Source organism: Alligator sinensis, unplaced genomic scaffold (assembly GCF_000455745.1).
Source record: "Alligator sinensis unplaced genomic scaffold, ASM45574v1 scaffold628_2, whole genome shotgun sequence".
Lineage (NCBI taxonomy): Eukaryota > Metazoa > Chordata > Crocodylia > Alligatoridae > Alligator > Alligator sinensis.
The window spans coordinates 2,608,606-2,625,729 of record NW_005841833.1 but is presented as its reverse complement, the minus strand read 5'-3'; the positions used below and the strand labels follow the sequence as shown (position 1 = coordinate 2,625,729).

At 50.0% G+C, this 17,124-nt stretch overlaps 1 protein-coding gene across 11 annotated transcripts in view; it reads left to right on the top strand.

Annotated features, from left to right (window-relative positions):
• The window catches only part of ACACB (acetyl-CoA carboxylase beta), a 59,722-nt gene that overhangs the window by 17,732 nt on the left and 24,866 nt on the right, over nucleotides 1-17,124 (top strand). For all 11 annotated transcript variants that reach the window (XM_025198519.1, XM_025198489.1, XM_014518293.2 and 8 more), the window contains 21 exons: nucleotides 302-440; nucleotides 1,103-1,212; nucleotides 1,951-2,032; nucleotides 3,354-3,452; nucleotides 4,426-4,535; nucleotides 4,848-4,958; nucleotides 5,605-5,814; nucleotides 7,623-7,793; nucleotides 8,272-8,433; nucleotides 8,682-8,845; nucleotides 10,153-10,303; nucleotides 10,407-10,510; nucleotides 12,239-12,320; nucleotides 13,598-13,743; nucleotides 13,875-14,025; nucleotides 14,222-14,356; nucleotides 14,872-15,018; nucleotides 15,395-15,583; nucleotides 16,058-16,158; nucleotides 16,522-16,610; nucleotides 16,693-16,817. In XM_025198519.1, coding sequence (XP_025054304.1) covers nucleotides 302-440; nucleotides 1,103-1,212; nucleotides 1,951-2,032; nucleotides 3,354-3,452; nucleotides 4,426-4,535; nucleotides 4,848-4,958; nucleotides 5,605-5,814; nucleotides 7,623-7,793; nucleotides 8,272-8,433; nucleotides 8,682-8,845; nucleotides 10,153-10,303; nucleotides 10,407-10,510; nucleotides 12,239-12,320; nucleotides 13,598-13,743; nucleotides 13,875-14,025; nucleotides 14,222-14,356; nucleotides 14,872-15,018; nucleotides 15,395-15,583; nucleotides 16,058-16,158; nucleotides 16,522-16,610; nucleotides 16,693-16,817 — 2,778 coding nt within the window. The remainder of the gene's footprint in view (nucleotides 1-301; nucleotides 441-1,102; nucleotides 1,213-1,950; nucleotides 2,033-3,353; nucleotides 3,453-4,425; nucleotides 4,536-4,847; nucleotides 4,959-5,604; nucleotides 5,815-7,622; nucleotides 7,794-8,271; nucleotides 8,434-8,681; nucleotides 8,846-10,152; nucleotides 10,304-10,406; nucleotides 10,511-12,238; nucleotides 12,321-13,597; nucleotides 13,744-13,874; nucleotides 14,026-14,221; nucleotides 14,357-14,871; nucleotides 15,019-15,394; nucleotides 15,584-16,057; nucleotides 16,159-16,521; nucleotides 16,611-16,692; nucleotides 16,818-17,124) is intronic.

Here is a 17,124-nt window from a genome sequence, read left to right as displayed (position 1 = left end):
TTCCCTACAAGCACAGAACCTCCATGTCAGTAATACTAGTGTGTGTGCATTAACAACTTGTGTCTCATTTCCCCATCCCTTTCCAGTGACCTACAGCTGGTCATCTTGACATCTTGCCTGGCGATAACTGATATGTTGTGGAAAACCGTGGCTTTTTTGCAATTCAATGTATGAACATTAAGCTAGATTCCAAAGACAGCATGTTCCCTGGCTTGGGTTTTCTGCAGCGGTGAGGAGTTACAGGTTTGAGCCTGCTCTGCTGCAAGTGCCTACATCTCAGTCTCCCGTGCCTTTCCTCCAGGTCCTGATTGCAAACAATGGCATTGCTGCTGTCAAGTGCATGCGCTCCATCCGCCGGTGGGCCTACGAAATGTTTCGGAATGAGCGAGCGATTAGGTTTGTTGTCATGGTTACACCTGAAGACCTTAAGGCAAATGCAGGTGAGTGTGAGATTCATCAAATCTTCCCAACTGTTCACACTGGTTTTTCCCTTCTTGATGGTCACAAATACCTCCTGGGAGGCATAGGCACTAGCTCTTCTCCCCTCTTCCTGCCTTGCTTTCCTGGGAAGTTGTTATATGCCATATTTTCTCATATACAACATGCCCTGGAATGAGAGACGCATCTTGCTTTTGAAAGGCAGAATGAAGAAAGAAAGACCTGTCCTTGTACTGAGTAACTGAGCAGCAGCTAGTAGGTCCAGGCTGCCTCATTGCTCTACTCCCTGTTCAGCCTCTCCTTTTGCTTTCCCACATTACTACATTTCCTGGCTTATAATGCGCCCCCTAATTTCCAGCAGCTGGGTTTTGGAAAAAAGGGTGCGTTATATGTGAGAGAATGCGGTATTCTCCTCAAGAGCCTGCAATCATGACCTGAGTGATGACCGTACAGACTCACTAGACTCACTGCCTCTTTCAGCCCTCCTTGGGTTGTGGGATGGTGGTTATTTTTCAGCCTGCAGGGTGGGGTGCAGACCTGTCGTGATTGCAGTACCCTGCGTGAGCAGCATAGCGAGAGCCGAGGGGCTGGCAGAGAGTCTTGCTGCACAGGAGTCCGCTGCTCTTCTTGCTCCACCAGGACACCCCATCCTTTGCTTTTCCAGAGTACATCAAAATGGCTGATCACTACGTGCCTGTCCCCGGGGGAGCCAACAACAACAACTACGCCAATGTAGAACTCATTGTGGACATTGCCAAGAGAATTCCAGTGCAGGTGAAAACCATTAGAAACGTGAAGACTGGGAACCACTTTGAAGGCCTAAAATGGTTTCCTTATAGGAGGCAGGTGCTTCTGGGGGAGGAGAGCGGGGGTTCACCAGGCTAAACAGTTCTGGGAACTGATGGAAACATGCCCATTGGCTCCATTGGGCAATAAGAGCGTGTTAGAGAGGTGAGGATTTCCCTCTTCATTGTCCCAGACCCATGGGTACAGCAGTCCCACATGGTTGGTCTGTGTCAGCCTCGTGCCAGAGTGCCGGACGCTGCCAGTTACTGATAAACAGTCCACCCTTCCTTTTTTTTTCTGATGACCTTTGTAGTCACGCGCTAACCCTTTGCCTTAGGCTCTGCTGCCATCATGAGCTGCCGTGCAGAGGAGCAGCACAAAGATAGATGGTCCTTTTTTGAAATGAAGGCTCAATCCTTCAAGGAACTGAAAATAAGGAGACATGGAAATAGTCATCTCCCTGCTGGGGTAGAGGGGCAGGGTGGTCTCTGGGATAACTGCTTCACGGGTCTTTAAGATCCCTGCAGCCAGTGGCAAGGGAGGCACTTGGACAGGGATAAGAGGTGTTCAGAAGCAGGTGTGAGCTGCAGAGTTGGTGAGACTAAATGCAATGGTGCTTTGAGCTGGTCTTCCTTGGAGAGCAGTGCAGGATACTGGGAATCAAAGTCATGAGGGTGCCTGTGTTGTACAGCTGACCTCTCCTACTCCCTCCTTCTTCCATCCCAGGCGGTGTGGGCTGGCTGGGGACATGCTTCAGAGAATCCTAAGCTTCCAGAGCTGCTGCAGAAAAATGGGGTGGCTTTCCTCGGTGAGGCTCTCTACATCTTCACAGTTTGGCCTTCTGCATAAGGAAGCTAATGGAAATCCACTGTAATGTACATCCAGCGAATGGTTGTGTCTGTAGTTGCAGGGTACATAGATATGCAGGGATTAATTGGGGGTGCATTACGTATACCTGCTATCTCCCCAGACTGCACTAGCTCTTCATGCGTGGTCTCTGTCAATATGCTGTCTGATATAAGATGTGCTTTATGTTCCAGCCAGTTTTGTCACAGCGACGTTGTTGACAGCATCTGTCCCTGACTGTCTCTCTGAGACACTGTCTTCCTCTTGCATAGGAAAGAAGGATAACTTTGGATACCGAAACACTTATATTTTCCTTTTTATTCTGGGAATGAGTAAGGTAGAGAAGTAAGAATAGGAAGAAAGGGCAAGTCCTGGTTCTAGTCTTATCTATATGAGTAAACACAGATCCAGGTACAAAGAACCTGTGAGAGTAAGCAGAGAAATTTCACTTGAGCAAAGGCTAATCTCTGTCTGAGGGACAGAGGCTGGTTAGCCTGTGAAACAGCAGCGGGTGGGATAGTTATTCAGGCAAGGACTTACACTGCTTTCAACAGGGCTTCTTAGCAGGAACCAGCTAATCAACCCATCTACTGTTAACACACCAGCTGATGACTTGTTAACTATGTAGGCCCTAAAACATAAGGCACATCTTCTATTGCACAACGTGTCATGTACAAATACATATATGATGCAAACGACCACAGCTTGTCTTTAGCAATTGATCCAGATGAAAGAGGAAGATAGTTAGGCCGCCCTAGGGAAACACGAATGCATGTGTAAGCAGCATACCTCAGAATTATTCACTGCATATCTGCAACCTGAAACACTTGTATTCTTGGTTTTTAGATGCCACTCCGTTTTACACGTCTTAATGCATGGCGTGTAGTATTGGTCCTTACACCAGCCTTAAAGCATAGAGGCTCTCAAGCCAGCTTTATGGAAACTTCCCATGTGGCTTCCACTCTTTTTGGGTTTCCCATGTAAAAATGGTGCCTTTGCATTTAAGAGCATCGGCCTGGAAGGGACCTGGCAGGTAATCCAGTCCATAGCCCCAGCGTTGCAGGCATCTGTTTCATGCACTTCCCTTCATAAAGCTGAGGAGACTTTTTGTCCCTGCCACCCTTCTGGAAAGCGGTTCTTTAACCTCACACATCTGATGAGTTAATAAGCTGGGAAGGTTCTGTCCCTCCCTTAGAAAGGGGATCAGCGATGCTACATGACTTCCAGAGGTAATGGGATATCCTCCCTGACTAACCCCCGTCTTATTCCCTGCCGGTGCTCAGGTCCTCCCAGTGATGCCATGTGGGCCTTGGGAGATAAAGTGGCTTCCACCATCATAGCACAGACAGTTCAGATCCCCACATTACCGTGGAGTGGAAGCGGTAAGCGCACCTTCGGCCTAAGCGGTGCTTTGCTTGGACATGGCACAGGCCAATTTTGTCTGTCTTGCTTTGTGTGTCAGAGTGACTGGAGAAGGGAGGAGCAGGGATCTTAGCAGCTGGAGCGGTCGGGTCATTCATGGGAGTGCTGTTCCTAATTTGCCTCTGTGCTGGAAAGAACTTGCCTGCTGTTGTCAGCTGGCTTGCCCGGCACCCCACTATTGTTGCCCTCCCTTCTTTCCAGCTCTCCTCGTCTTCATGCCTCTCTTCTGTTGGCCTTTTCACTGTCACTTTACCCTCCAGTCACTTGTCATCCTTTTATTTTCCCTCCACCCCTCCCTGCGCTGCTCTCATCTCATCACTGTCACCTCTATGGCTTCCTTGTTCCCTTCTGTTCCTATCTGTCTTGCTTTGCCCCTTGGCCTGCCACAGGTCAATGCTTGAGCCAGGCTGTTACGCACTGTCCCAGCACAAGCAGGTTGCGGGGGATGGAGCGAACGCCCAAGTGTTATCATCCAAATGGGGCCAAGCCAACAGCCCCCTGACGCTTTTAACAGGTCGACATTTCTAAGGTTTGATGTAAGGATTTGGGGTTTGTACCAGCATGAGATGCCCTGTTCCATCTCAGCAGAGGCGCTACCAGAGCCCCGTTTGTGCACGCCTGTCTCTGTGTGCACTGAAGAGTGGGGATAGGACCAATGTGGAGCAGTCTCAGTGTGTTTGCCCTGACTCGGGGCAGCTCCCCCATGTGAGGGGGGTGCCTGGAGAATACAAGGGGAACCCCACCGAGTCCTCTATGACACATGCAGATAGCAGCAGGCTTGGCCTGCTTTTCAGTAGGCTGCTGTCGTGGGCATACAGCTCTGGGGAAGCAAAGGGGCTTCAGTGCACCAACGCAGCTGTTGGCAGTGGTGAGGGCATGGGGTTGTCCTGTTCCTGTAGATCTGGGTGCAGCCCCTCTGCTCTGCACGTGCAGGTCTGGTGGCAGAGTGGAGCAAGGAGGATCACGAGCAGCAGAGGACCATCAGCGTCCCCCTGGAGATTTACGCACAGGGCTGCGTGAAGGACGTGGACGATGGCCTGGAGGTAAAGAAGGGCCCTGGCCCAGCTCCAGTCGGTGTGCATATGGTTTCTATCCTATCTGGGCTCCTTAAGGGGCCTGACGACTGGTGTGTGTTGCAAGTAAGGAACGATAGCGTTCTTCCAGAGTACAGGGTCCCTGCCACCAGCTCCATCCAGTGTTTCCATTCAGAGGGGGCCACTGAATGAAATCTCACCCACTGTGTTCTCTGGGGGTCTATCCAGCCCAGGGAGGGGGTGAGCAAGCTGGTCGTGAGTCCAGGTGCTTCGGGGAGCTGTGCCCAAAAGTGCTTGCTGCATCCCCTTCCCCTCCCTCAGGTGGCCAAGAGGATCGGCTTCCCCGTGATGATAAAAGCATCCGAAGGCGGCGGGGGCAAAGGGATTCGCAAAGTAGAGACTGCGGAGGAGTTTGCCAGCCGCTTCAGACAAGTAAGGGGTTCTCCAGGAAGGTGCCTGCCCCCTGCTCCCAGATCCCACCCTCCCAGACAAGTCAAAGGCACTGGGGAGGATTCCCGATCCATCTGCTGTACTTGTATCTTGTACCAAAACAACAGTCCTGCCTTTTGTCCCATTTGAAGGAAAAGAAGTAAAGCTTTCCCTTGTCCCTTCCAATATCCTGCCTGTCTTAATTTCCCCTCAGACAAGGAAGAGGCTCTGAGGGGACCCCGGTCCCTAAAAAACACCCTGCTTTAACTTTCCCCTGAGGGAGATGAGGCGCTCTGAGCAGAGTCTTCCCCGCGTCTCCAGTCCTGCTTTCTAAAATGTGAATGCCAGTCCCCTGTTGTTCATCTGACTGGTTTTATCGGGACCCTTTGATAGGGGCAGATTCTCTTTATAGTTACTTTCCTTCATATTTAAAAAAAAAATCAAAACCATTGAATATATAAAAGAGGCAGGACCCTGAGTCAGATTTGTAACCACTGGGGGTGGGAATCTAGTGTCTGCCCTTGGGCTGGGGGTGAATTTCCCCCCCACACACCGAGGATGGGTTTCTGCATATTTCTCATCCTCATCCCACTTGCGAGGGCATTTCTTCTGTTCCTTTCAAAGTCAGGGTCTTCTCTTCCGTTCCCAGGTACAGGGCGAGGCCATCGGGTCCCCCATCTTCGTGATGAAATTAGCACAGCATGCGCGACACCTGGAGGTCCAGGTCCTCGCCGATCAGTACGGGAATGCGGTTTCGTTGTTCGGCCGCGACTGCTCCATCCAGCGCCGACATCAGAAGATCATCGAAGAGGCTCCAGCCACAATAGCTGCTCCTGCTGTGTTTGACTTCATGGAGCAGGTGGGTGTTCAGCATCTCTTGCACAGGTGGGTGTCTGGGGGTAGGACAGAGGAGAGGGGATGCTGGTGGCAAGAAGCCTCCAGCTGCTGGTTCTTCCAGCTTTGCCAGGTTCGTATCGAAGCAATGCCTGAGCCTGAGAACAGCATTGGGTGTGCGCTGATGACCGCTTGGAGGGGCTCAGTCCCCTTCGTGACCATCTGTGCTTCGTAATGTGTGGGGGTGGGCACACCTGGGACAGGCACCAGCAGGTGAGAGTTGTTTCTTGGGGGTGCTTCTGGGCTCATGCTAGAGGCCACAGAGACATAGCTTAGGGATAGGGGTCCCACCAAGTGAGGCACTGTACAAACAAATAGCAAAGGGACCAGTCCCTGCCCCAGAGAGCTTACGATCAAGGTGTACATGGACAAAGCCACCTGCATGAGTTGTTCACACCCTTGGGTTTCACCTCACAGCTGAAGGCAGACTCTCATGTTCGCCTTTTGTTGAGCTTCTAGCGAGCACTTTTGTATCCCTTCCGCAGTGCAGGCGTTCTCAGCCTGGGGCCGTGACAGCCTTGCTTTTCCATTCCCCGGGAGAGAAAGGAATAGCCTCTGTGTTGCAGTGGCATGGAGGAGTCAGGACCTCAGCTATTACACTGTCGACGTACAATTTAATGACTTGGGTTTGGGCAGTCCAGTCCAGTGGTTAGGTCCAGGGTCAGGACACTGAAGAGCAGGGTAAGGACTGGGGTCAGGAGACCAGAGGTTGAGTGGAAGGCAGGGAATAGTCAGGAGACTGAAGAGCAAGTGGGGACAGGAGATGGTGTCAGGAGACTAGCTAGAGGATTTGGATCAGCCTTTCAGGGCACATCTACACTTGCAGGGGCTGAGAGAGCTCAGTCTCCCGGCCAAAAATCCCCACCTACTTCCTCTCGTGCTAGGTTTGTCAACCCTGGAAATGAGGTAGCAAGGTCACTTTGGGGCCACCCCAAGCCACAGCTCTTGAGAAGGGCACCGGGGACTCCTTTCCCCTCCCCCGGCACCCAGCGTCCTTCCCTTTCTCATTTCCTTGGTTGACGAGTATGGCAGCAAGAGAGTCAGGCTTATTGAATGCCTTGTTGCCACAATGCAGAGGAGGAGCTGGACCAAATCTGGAGACAGCAGCTCCCTCAGCCGGGTACCTGAGACAGCAGAACAAAGACCTTGCCAGCAGGAGACTGTTGGCCAGGCTGTGGCCAGGGTGACAGTTCTCTTGGTCCCTACCTGGCCGGCTGTTGGTGGTCCTAACGCACAGTAACCAAAAAGACAGTCCCCAGCAGCTCAGCCTGCAAGTGAATCTTAATGGCAGGGAGCTATGATGACCTGAACTAGTGGATATGTGACCTCCCGCTGTCCCATGCAGTTGCCGTAGGGTTTCAATGGTGCTGTGTTGCCTTCGCAGATTAGGCATCTAAGAAGGTAGCGGCCAGCTGAGCTGGAGGGCGCTAGTTCTGGTGAACGTCTGTGACTTGGCTAACGGGGCAGCGGCTTCCATTCGTTCCCCAGTTCCCAGCTTGCGCTGCGTTCCCTTTCCGTGCTTCTCCGCAGCGCATTACCTGTTGCAACCAGAACTCAGCAGATTGGACTCCCCACTCACTTCCATTTTTAATGGCAAAATGGATCCTCCCTCTTGGACTGAAGCATTGGGGGTTTTTCCTGTTTGCTTCAGTTTTTTCTCTCTCCCCAGCTTGATGACTGTTGCAGGGAGAGGCCTGTCAGAAGCCTGTGTGCGGTAGAAGCAGAGTGAGTGACCGGGAGCCAGCACTAAAAACGGTTTGTGTCGTTTCCCAGTGTGCCGTGCGCCTCGCGAGGATGGTGGGTTACGTGAGCACGGGGACAGTCGAGTACCTGTATAGCGAGGACGGGAGCTTCCACTTCCTGGAGCTGAATCCCCGCCTGCAGGTCGAGCACCCCTGCACAGAAATGGTTGCAGATGTGAACTTACCTGCTGCTCAGCTGCAGGTACTTGAAATTGCCCGACCTTTCTCCCCACACACCCTTATAAAGCTGCCATACTACATAGAGAGCAGAGGAACTCAATAGTTTCAGCAGTGCAGCTTGCATGGATGTAAAGCTTGTAAAAGGGACTAGAGTGACAGCCTGTGAGAAAGGTGTTTTCTCTGTTAGAAAGAGCCCAGGTGGCAACGCAGGCTCTTCAGCAATGCCCCGTCCATCCTGAGCACCTCAACGATACGCCAGTGGACAAACCGCTTTCATAGAGGGCTCTGACCAGCCATCAAATACCTAGTCTTTTGGTTACCCTGAAATGAGCTGGAGCTGAGTTGAGAGAGGGAAAGGAGCAGTGCCCCATTACCATTCAGTCAAACTGTCTCGTCCCTCTAATTTTGGTGCCTCGTTCCTTAAAAAAAAAAAAAAAAAAAAAAAAAAAAAAGCTCTGAACCCTTTCTTCTTTTGTCATTCCTACTTGGCACGCATGCAGATCGCAATGGGTGTCCCCTTGCACCGCATAAAGGACATTCGAGTCCTGTACGGAGAGGCCCCGTGGGCTGACACACCCATCTGCTTTGAGAATCCAGTAAATGCCCCAGCGCCAAGAGGCCACGTCATCGCTGCCAGAATCACCAGCGAAAACCCCGAGGAGGTGAGAGGCTGCAGCCCTGTTCTTAAAGAGTTCCTGCCACATGGGATCAACTTTCTGGGGTGGAAAGACCTCGCCGTTAGTCTTGGAAGAGTCCTCTGTTGATAAAATAGTTCATTACTGGAGTGACTTCCAGTTGAAATCTCCCAGGGCTAAAGGAATCCTCATTAAAGAGCCATCACTTTCTCTGGGATTCCCTTTCTCTGGTTCTTACTTTCTTGTGTGCTTTCTAATTCTTACCCTAAACTCAGGGTTTCAAGCCGAGCTCGGGGACGGTGCAGGAGCTGAATTTCCGAAGCAACAAGAATGTCTGGGGCTATTTCAGCGTGGCAGCAGCCGGCGGCTTGCATGAGTTTGCCGATTCCCAGTTCGGGCACTGTTTCTCCTGGGGGGAGAACCGCGAGGAAGCCATCTCGTTAGTACTACCCCTGACCGTAAACTTTCTTTGGGGGCTCCACTCGCAGTGAACGCTGCTTCCAAAATGCCTGGCTCAGTCCCAGGCGGCAAGTGAATACTTTCAGCTGCTTTGAAGAGTGTAGTTGTAGACTCCTGTTAAAGGGTAGTGCTGGTTTTTTAGTATGGGACTCTCCTCCCCAGGCTCCAGGCTTTAGGGAGCACGCAGAATTCCTTTCATTCTGTGTCATGTCAGTAAGATTTAAAACATTAGTATGTGCTCCCAAGGCCAAAGACACCAGGCACTCAATGTTGTGCTATTTAGCAACAGAAAATGATGTCTTTTGCTCTAGTTTACATAATTCACTGCCACCTATGTGTATGCCATGCCAGCCCTGCATGCCATTTTTTCCTGTGCATACTGTATGTTGCTTTCAAACTGGGCCCTGCGTTTGCTAAAGCTGGCTCTGGAAAAGAGAGAGGTTAAAATGTACTGAAATGCTGAGTATCACCAAAAAGCACCATTTATTAATTAGGCTGTTCTTAAGAATGGATCTTCACTAGTGCTAGACATGCTAGACTTCAAGTATATGCTTAAATGTTTTGCTGAACTGGGACCTTCAAGTGCTCTGATGTTACACAAAGCTAGAAGCTAAATGTGCAGAGCAGATTAATAGCAGGGACTCTGAGATGTTTCTTAACTGTAAAGTATGTGTCTCTACAGCAATATAAGTATTTGGTGTAGGTTTTTAGGGTACCAAAGCAGAATCCTCAGCCACCCAGATTCTGCATAACTTGCTGGAAATCTCTGCTGCATCATGAGAGTGTTTTACACGTCGATCTAAGTCAGTGATTCTCAACCAGGGTGCCATGAGATCCTTTCAAGAGTGATGTGGGGTGGTGCACAGTATTAGTGTGGTGAGGTTTACAAACACAAGTCATAAGAGAAGCGGAGACATTTCAGACAGAAATCCATAGTTTTGGTCTTTCTGAGTTCTTTGCAATAGAAAAACTGCTGGTTTTGGTAGGCAAAAAAAAAAGAGTGAAAACTAAGAGCTGGCATTTTTCATGGGGTGCTTGGAGTCTAAAAAGGTTGAGAACCACTGATATAAGGCCCACATGTCTGCATATTTCAAAAGCAGTTACTTAACACCTGTGTACCAGGCAAATCAGATTTGGGAGTCTCTGTGGTTGGAAACAAAATGAGAGGGAGGGGAGCAGTGATTATCGTGCAAGCCCAATAGGGCTCTGAATCAGTTTGCTCAGGTCTGACCGAGCCCACGTGTCTTACGAGAAGCAGCCTGAACAGAGTAGCTCTTTCCTTTGAAGGAACATGGTTGTAGCATTGAAAGAGCTGTCGATCCGAGGGGATTTCAGAACAACGGTCGAGTATCTGATCAAGCTGCTGGAGACCGAGAGCTTTCAGAACAACGAGATTGATACTGGCTGGTTGGACCACCTGATCGCTGAGAAAGTGCAGGTAGAGAAAGTGGAGCACGGCCTCTCCCTCCTGGGCCATCCTCTTCCTTCTCACCTGGATCCTCTGCCCCATGGTACTGAGAACCTTGTTCTTTTCCCCCTAGGCTGAGAAGCCTGACACCATGCTGGGTGTTGTCTGCGGTGCTCTGAACATAGCCGATGCCTTGTTCCGGACCTGCATGACCGAATTCTTGCATTCACTTGAAAGGTAAAATACAGCAGATTTGAAGGACTATGGAGATTGCACCTGAAACAGGCAGGAGTCCAGCTGTTGACTTCAGCAGTAGTAGGCATGTGTAGGGGGCATGGCATTAAGTGCAGGGTTTGACAGGCTGTACCCAGGGATCCTGAAGGCATTTCTGTGCTTCATCTGGCTCTGCCACTGACTGGCTGAGCTAAGGCACTTTAGCTTCCTCTGCCTTGGTTTCGTCTTCCATCCTTTCGCCTGTCTCATCGGATCAGGTTGCAAGCTCTTTAGAAGTGAGAGTGCATCTCACTGCATGTCCAGTGCTGCCACATCTAGCACCCTTGGAAAAGTATTAAGAATGTCCTATACTGAATTCAGGCAGACAAGGTTCTTTGGGTAAATCTGATATGTTTTATTAGACCAACTCAAATAGTTGGAAAAATCCTTCTTTGCAAGCCTTCGGGTATCAACAGCCTTTGTCAGGCTAAGGAAGCATCTACAGTTGGTGTGTGCTCTTCCTGGATGGTATGAATAGTAAGGAAGCCAGAGGCTGATATACAACTGCAGATGCTTCCCCAGCCTGACAAAGGGTATTTATACCCAAAAGCTTGCAAAGAAGAATTTTTCCAACTATTTGAGTTGGTCTGATAAAAGATATCAGATTTACCCAAAGAACCTCGTCAGCCTATGTCTTTAGACCAATGGCTACAACATATGCCCATGTATTGAACACATGGCTTGGTTTTCCAGTTTTCTCTTTACCTATAGAGTAGTAGATTTATGTGTGTGATTTGAGGCCTTTCGAGCTGTCTTGTGGTTGTGTGCTTTAAGGTTAATCGCACATGATATTTCTATTGCAAGTTTCCACCTTTGACAGCAGAGGGCAGGACCGGCTGCTGTTATGGAACGATCAACCCAAGAAAAGTTAAAGCAAGGTGCAGAAAGTTTTGCCTTGGGAATACATCTCTCTTCCCTGGAGCAGATTAGGGAATTAGCAATTGCAGGATTTGTAGAGGCGAAGACAGATCAGTGGAGGGAAGGAAACTGGCCTTCAGAGACCTAATGGTGTCTGCAAAGAGTACACTACAAAGGAAAAGCCTGGCTTTGCACTGCCTTGCACCTGCTTTGCTTTTTGCAGTTCAGGCAACTGGACTTGATCAGACCAGCCCCTTGTGCCTTGTCATATTGATGAATGAAGAGCGGCTTATAAAGAGTCACTGGCTTGCATTTAGTATTTGTTTTTCGGTGGGAGAAGTTGGTTTGGGTTTTGCCGTGAGCCGTCTCCCAGGCATTGTCAGGTCTTCAGAGTGAGAGGTGCTAACCAAAGCCATGAGAGTTTTCAAGCCTGGCACAAAGTCCCTTCCCCGCTCAGCCGCTGAACATTCATTCTTGGATGCCCGTGTGATATTGTCTCATCAGCTGCCTTGTCCCCATCAAGGTTTCTGAGCCATACAGGACTCATGGGATGCAATGAAAGTCTTCTCCCACCATTTGCAGTATGCCTTTATACAGCAGAAAGAAGCAAGAGTGGGGCTGGCAGGAGCCTGAGATGCCATTTTTAATTCCCTTGCAGGTCTGTCTTTGGAAGACCTCCCTGGCTTCAGCCCTTTCTGGTCTGAATCCATTGTTTTTGTCTGTACATTGAATGACAGCGGCCTATTTGAAAGCAGCACCTGCCCACTCTCTTAGCTGGACTGATGCTAATAGGCTATAAAGCATGTGGTGCCTGACTTTATCTTTGCTTTGAAGGGGGCAGGTCCTGCCAGCAGATTCCCTGCTTAACATTGTAGACGTGGAGCTCATTTCCGAAGGGGTGAAGTATGCTCTCAAGGTATAAACGGCGTCTCCTTGTCATCCATATTGGTGCTGAGACTTTGGCAGGCATGTAACCCGTGTGGAGTCGAATCCTCTCGGGCAAGCACAGAGTGGGCATCTTTCAATAAAAGCTGCAGCACAAATGTTGCCCTTCTCTGTTTAGACATAAAGAAGAAACCTCATTTTAGTTGAGTCTGTCCTTACAGAATAAATGGTTTTCCTGCTCTCAGATGGCAACTAATCTTACTTTCCTGCCGCACAGGAAGTGGAACATAAATGGTGCCATATTCTACATGGACTGTTGGTCTGACCCAGCACAGCACTTCTATTCCACTGAGGGTGAAGTTACACATTACCCTTAGCCCACACTAAGTGCATGGACTGTTAAGTGGTGGTAAAGTCAGAATGTGCGGTGAGCAGTGCCATGATAAGGGTTAATACCGTGACTTGCCCGCACAGCTCTGACTTGCTATTAGAGGTCTAGTGAGCAGGGTTTTATCTAGGATCCAGGATACCTGACTCTATCCCTGCTCTGGTGCAGGGGAAGCAGGCTGGGAGCAATGCGTCTTGGGATGCTGGAGGACTGGTAATTGTTCGTTTTATCTCCATGGAACAGCCTGAAGTTACCCTAATATGAGCTGAGTAGCTTGGAGATACCCTTTGCCTGAAGTAGTGTCACTTTGAGATGCTCAGAAGGCACTTAGCACGAGGTAACGCATTACAATATTCAGACACTTGCGTAGTTAGTGCCCTTGGTATGGTGTAAGTGTAACATGTAATTTCACCCCAGCTGTGCAGCAGGAAAGTAAGACCAGCCAGACCAGTGGAAGATCAGGCAGACCTACTGGTAGCTGTAAATGTAGAACTAGGCTAGCAATGCAAGCGCTAACTGTAGGGATGGACACATGTACATGCAGGGGCCCTTGCAAAAGAGCTGGATGAAACAGTGTTAAAGGTAGAGCAGTTCTGCTACACTTGAATCGTTCTCAGCTCATTTACACGTGACAACTGGAACATAACATCTGCTCCATGTGTACGTGCATCCATCTTACATACGCTGGAGTATCAGAATGCCGGAGAGACTGCAGCACGTCCTGCTCTGGCCAGTACAGAGCAAGAGCCCTGCTTCCCCTGTCATCCGTATAGGCTTAATGCAAAGCAGGTGAGTGGTACGGGCCAAGGGGCAGATCCCTGGGGATGCCAAGGCATTGACAACTCCCACAGGCCTCAGCAGAGAACATTTGCAGTCATTTTTATGCTGCTGATGTCTGCCTTGGGGAATCTTTCTAATAGGTTGCCCGTCAGTCTCCGACAACGTACATCATCATAATGAATGACACTTACCTTGAGATCGACGTGCACAGCTTGAACGATGGTGGGCTGCTGCTGTCCTACAATGGTAACAGTTACACTACGTACATGAAGGAGGAAGCGGACCGGTAGGTCAAAGATTGAGTCCCACGTCCCCACGCAGATTTCTTGTTGAGCTGGCGAGCTGGCACAAAAGCCGCTGCCTCTGTGGCAGGCAGCAAGCGTGTTAAGTAGTAACAGAATTTCCTCTGTCCTTAAGATACCGCATCACCATCAGTAATAAAACATGCGACTTCGAGAAGGAGAAAGATCTGACTGTGCTGAGATCACCCTCTGCTGGCAAACTGCTGCAGTACCTTGTGGAAGACGGAGGCCACATCTGCATAGGGCACAGTTTTGCAGAGATTGAGGTAATTGGCTAAGAGCTTCCCAGTCCACATGGTGCATCGAAAGGCATCCATTGGGACTGTACACTCCCCCAGCAAAAATAAAGCCAGGTCGATCTCACAGCCGTTGCAAAGATGTGATTGTATCATAGGCTCTGGGTGTTGCGTGGATGCTATTCACTCATGACACTCTATGAATATTCCACCAACTCTCCTACAGGTGATGAAAATGATAATGCCCCTGACTGTAGAAGAATCTGGTCATATACATTATATAAAGCGGCCAGGAGCGTTGCTGGAGGCAGGCTGTGTCATAGCCAGGCTTGAGTTAGATGATCCTACCAAAGTTCATACAGTGAGTATCTTTGCTGGGAGAGGTTACTTACCTATTTACTTGATCCACCTGCTCTTCTTCAGCCTGTGCCCACCTCTGACACTGTCATGTTGTTGTTGTTGTTGTTGTTGTTCACTGGAAGCTTTAACACCCTAAATGTTTTGCGGTGATGTGGAATTTGAAGGTCCGGCCTTTCTGTAGACATCCTTGGCTAGTCTGCATCATACTAAGCATAGATGCTGTGTCAGCCAGAAGGGAGGTGAATCATTCAGACTTTACTGAAAACAACACAACTAAGGCCTTCTAGGTTTCCCTAAGACTTCTGACTGACTGATCGACTGCACCTTCCACTGCATTTTTAATCAAAAGTGTAATCAAAAGTGATCAGCCTCTCTGTCCCTCTGCTGTAGCTGGAGGAATGTACCATGTGTTTCTACTTGTTAGCTTAGTGGCACCTTGGCTTCCTTCTCTCCCCTCTCCCCTGCTTCTTGCATGCCTGGAGGTCCAGTGCTTCCTTTCTCTCTGCCCCACCTCAGGCCCAGCTGTACAAAGGTGGCCTCCCAGCTCAGCAGACATTGCCAGTCACTGGGGAGAAGCTGCACCAGGTCTTTCGTAACGTGCTGCATAAGCTGATCAACATCATGAACGGGTTCTGCTTGCCCGAGCCGTATTTCAGCACCAAGGTAGGTGCTTTCCTGTAACAGCCTCCGCTGCTAATCTGCAAAGGTGCTCAGAACAGAGAGAGGATGATTTTGTAGCAGACAATACGGGCCTTGTCTGTCAGGGATGCCGTGCAGTCGGAGCCACCCACTGAAGTCAACCAGTGCTCAGCATCTCTGAAAATTGGTCCTGAGGGGACTTAAAACCAAGTGTGGAGCCCTGTTCAGTGGGGGTGGGTGACCACTGAGAAGCCATCCTGAGCTTCACTGCACTAGCCCACCTGATCACTTCCAAACAGGATTGCAAACATAGCTTTCATTGCAGGGCAAGATTGTTTCCCTTGGCTTTTGCCAAGAGATCCAGTGGCCCCTGTGCACCATGGGTCTTTATTCTGCTTAGGCAAAAGAATGGGTGACCAAGTTGATGAAGACCCTCCGGGACCCATCCCTGCCCCTTCTGGAGCTGCAGGAGATCATGACAAGCGTCTCTGGGAGAATCCCTCCGTCAGTGGAGAAATCTGTGCGAAAAGTGATGGCCCAGTATGCCAGTAACATCACCTCTGTGCTGTGCCAGTTTCCTAGTCAGCAGGTAAGCAGCCTCGCAGTCTTTCACGTTCCAGTCCTTCCCTAGTGGTTTTTACATATATCATAATGTATGTAGATTTATTATGAGTTGGGAGGTCCCAAGAATGGGAAAGGTAAGTGGCCATTTGGGGTAAGGCATGTATATCTTTTCTCCAGTGGAACGTCTCATTGACGCTAATTGAATTGCTTACATGCACGGGGATAACTCACACGGGTTGAGGCATTGGTATAAAGGAAACAGCTTCTGTTTAAGGGCTAGAGGTTTCCTGGGGTGTCTGGCAGTTGGGTTCTTTGGAAACCCAGCCAGAGTTCAAGCTGATCAACATCTCATAGATCCTGGGTATTGTAGCATCTTCTCTGTCTTGGATACTGCTTCTGAAAGGGCAGGTTCCTTCTTGTATGCCAGGTTTGTCCCAGACTGTTGTGCTCACGTTAGTCATTAGCTGCTTCATTCCAGCATTCCCTGTGTTTTGTGCAGATCGCTAGCGTCCTGGACAGCCACGCAGCCACTCTGCAGAGGAAGGCAGATCGGGAAGTCTTCTTCATGAACACCCAGAGCATTGTGCAGTTAGTCCAGAGGTGAATGCCTGCCTGCCTGGGCTGCGTCTTGCTCTGCGGTGTGGGAAGTTTTCAGGCAGGCGCTAGTGCCGTCTGTAACAGCCTGTCCTATGTGGGAGGGTTGGAGTGGTGGGAGACCAACTCTAGCCTGCGCTGCGGGGTCCCGAGGGGAATGCCTTGAGACACCTACCACATGCACAGTGGCAAGACCTCATCCTCAACTCAGGAAGCCTTGCTTCCTGCCAGCTTCCCCATGAGAGGAGGGGCCTGCTCCCACCCCTGGACTGGCTCTGTGCTCCCGGCCCTGGAGCTTGGCTAGTGCCATGATGCGCTGGCTCCGGGCCACAGCTCCAGCCGCCAGCCCTCTCCTCCGCTCTTTCTTAGGTATCGCAGTGGCATTCGGGGCTACATGAAGTCAGTCGTGCTGGACTTGCTGAAGAGATACTTACAAGTGGAAACCCAGTTCCAGCAAGGTCAGATGAGAGGGGTGGCAGGATTGCCCCTTGGCTGGTGGACACGAATCTAACCGCATAAGGTGTTTCCTCTCCTCCTCAGCTCACTGCGACAAATGCGTGGTCAACCTGAGGGAGCAGTACAAGCCTGACATGACCCCAGTGCTCAAGTGCATCTTCGCACATGCCCAGGTGGCAAAGAAAAACCTTCTTGTGACCATGTTGATTGTAAGTAGAGAGAACGAGCTCTCTTAGGCAGCACGGGCATCTGGTTCTTATCCAAACTGTTCTGAAACAAACTGTAGGGTTCTTACAGCTAACCCGGGAGGGAAGTCTTGGACATGTGGAAACTAAGCGGTAGCAAAGAAGGGAAGGGAAGCCCTCTATAGTTACAGTTTTATGCAAAGGCTCTGTCGTCAGTGCAGTGCAACGAAGTGTATATGGCAGGTGAGGACTGGGATTCAAAAGTGGGAGATTCCTGAATCTGTCTTGTGCGCAGCTCTATAGACTACTGCTGCAGACATTTTACAGTATT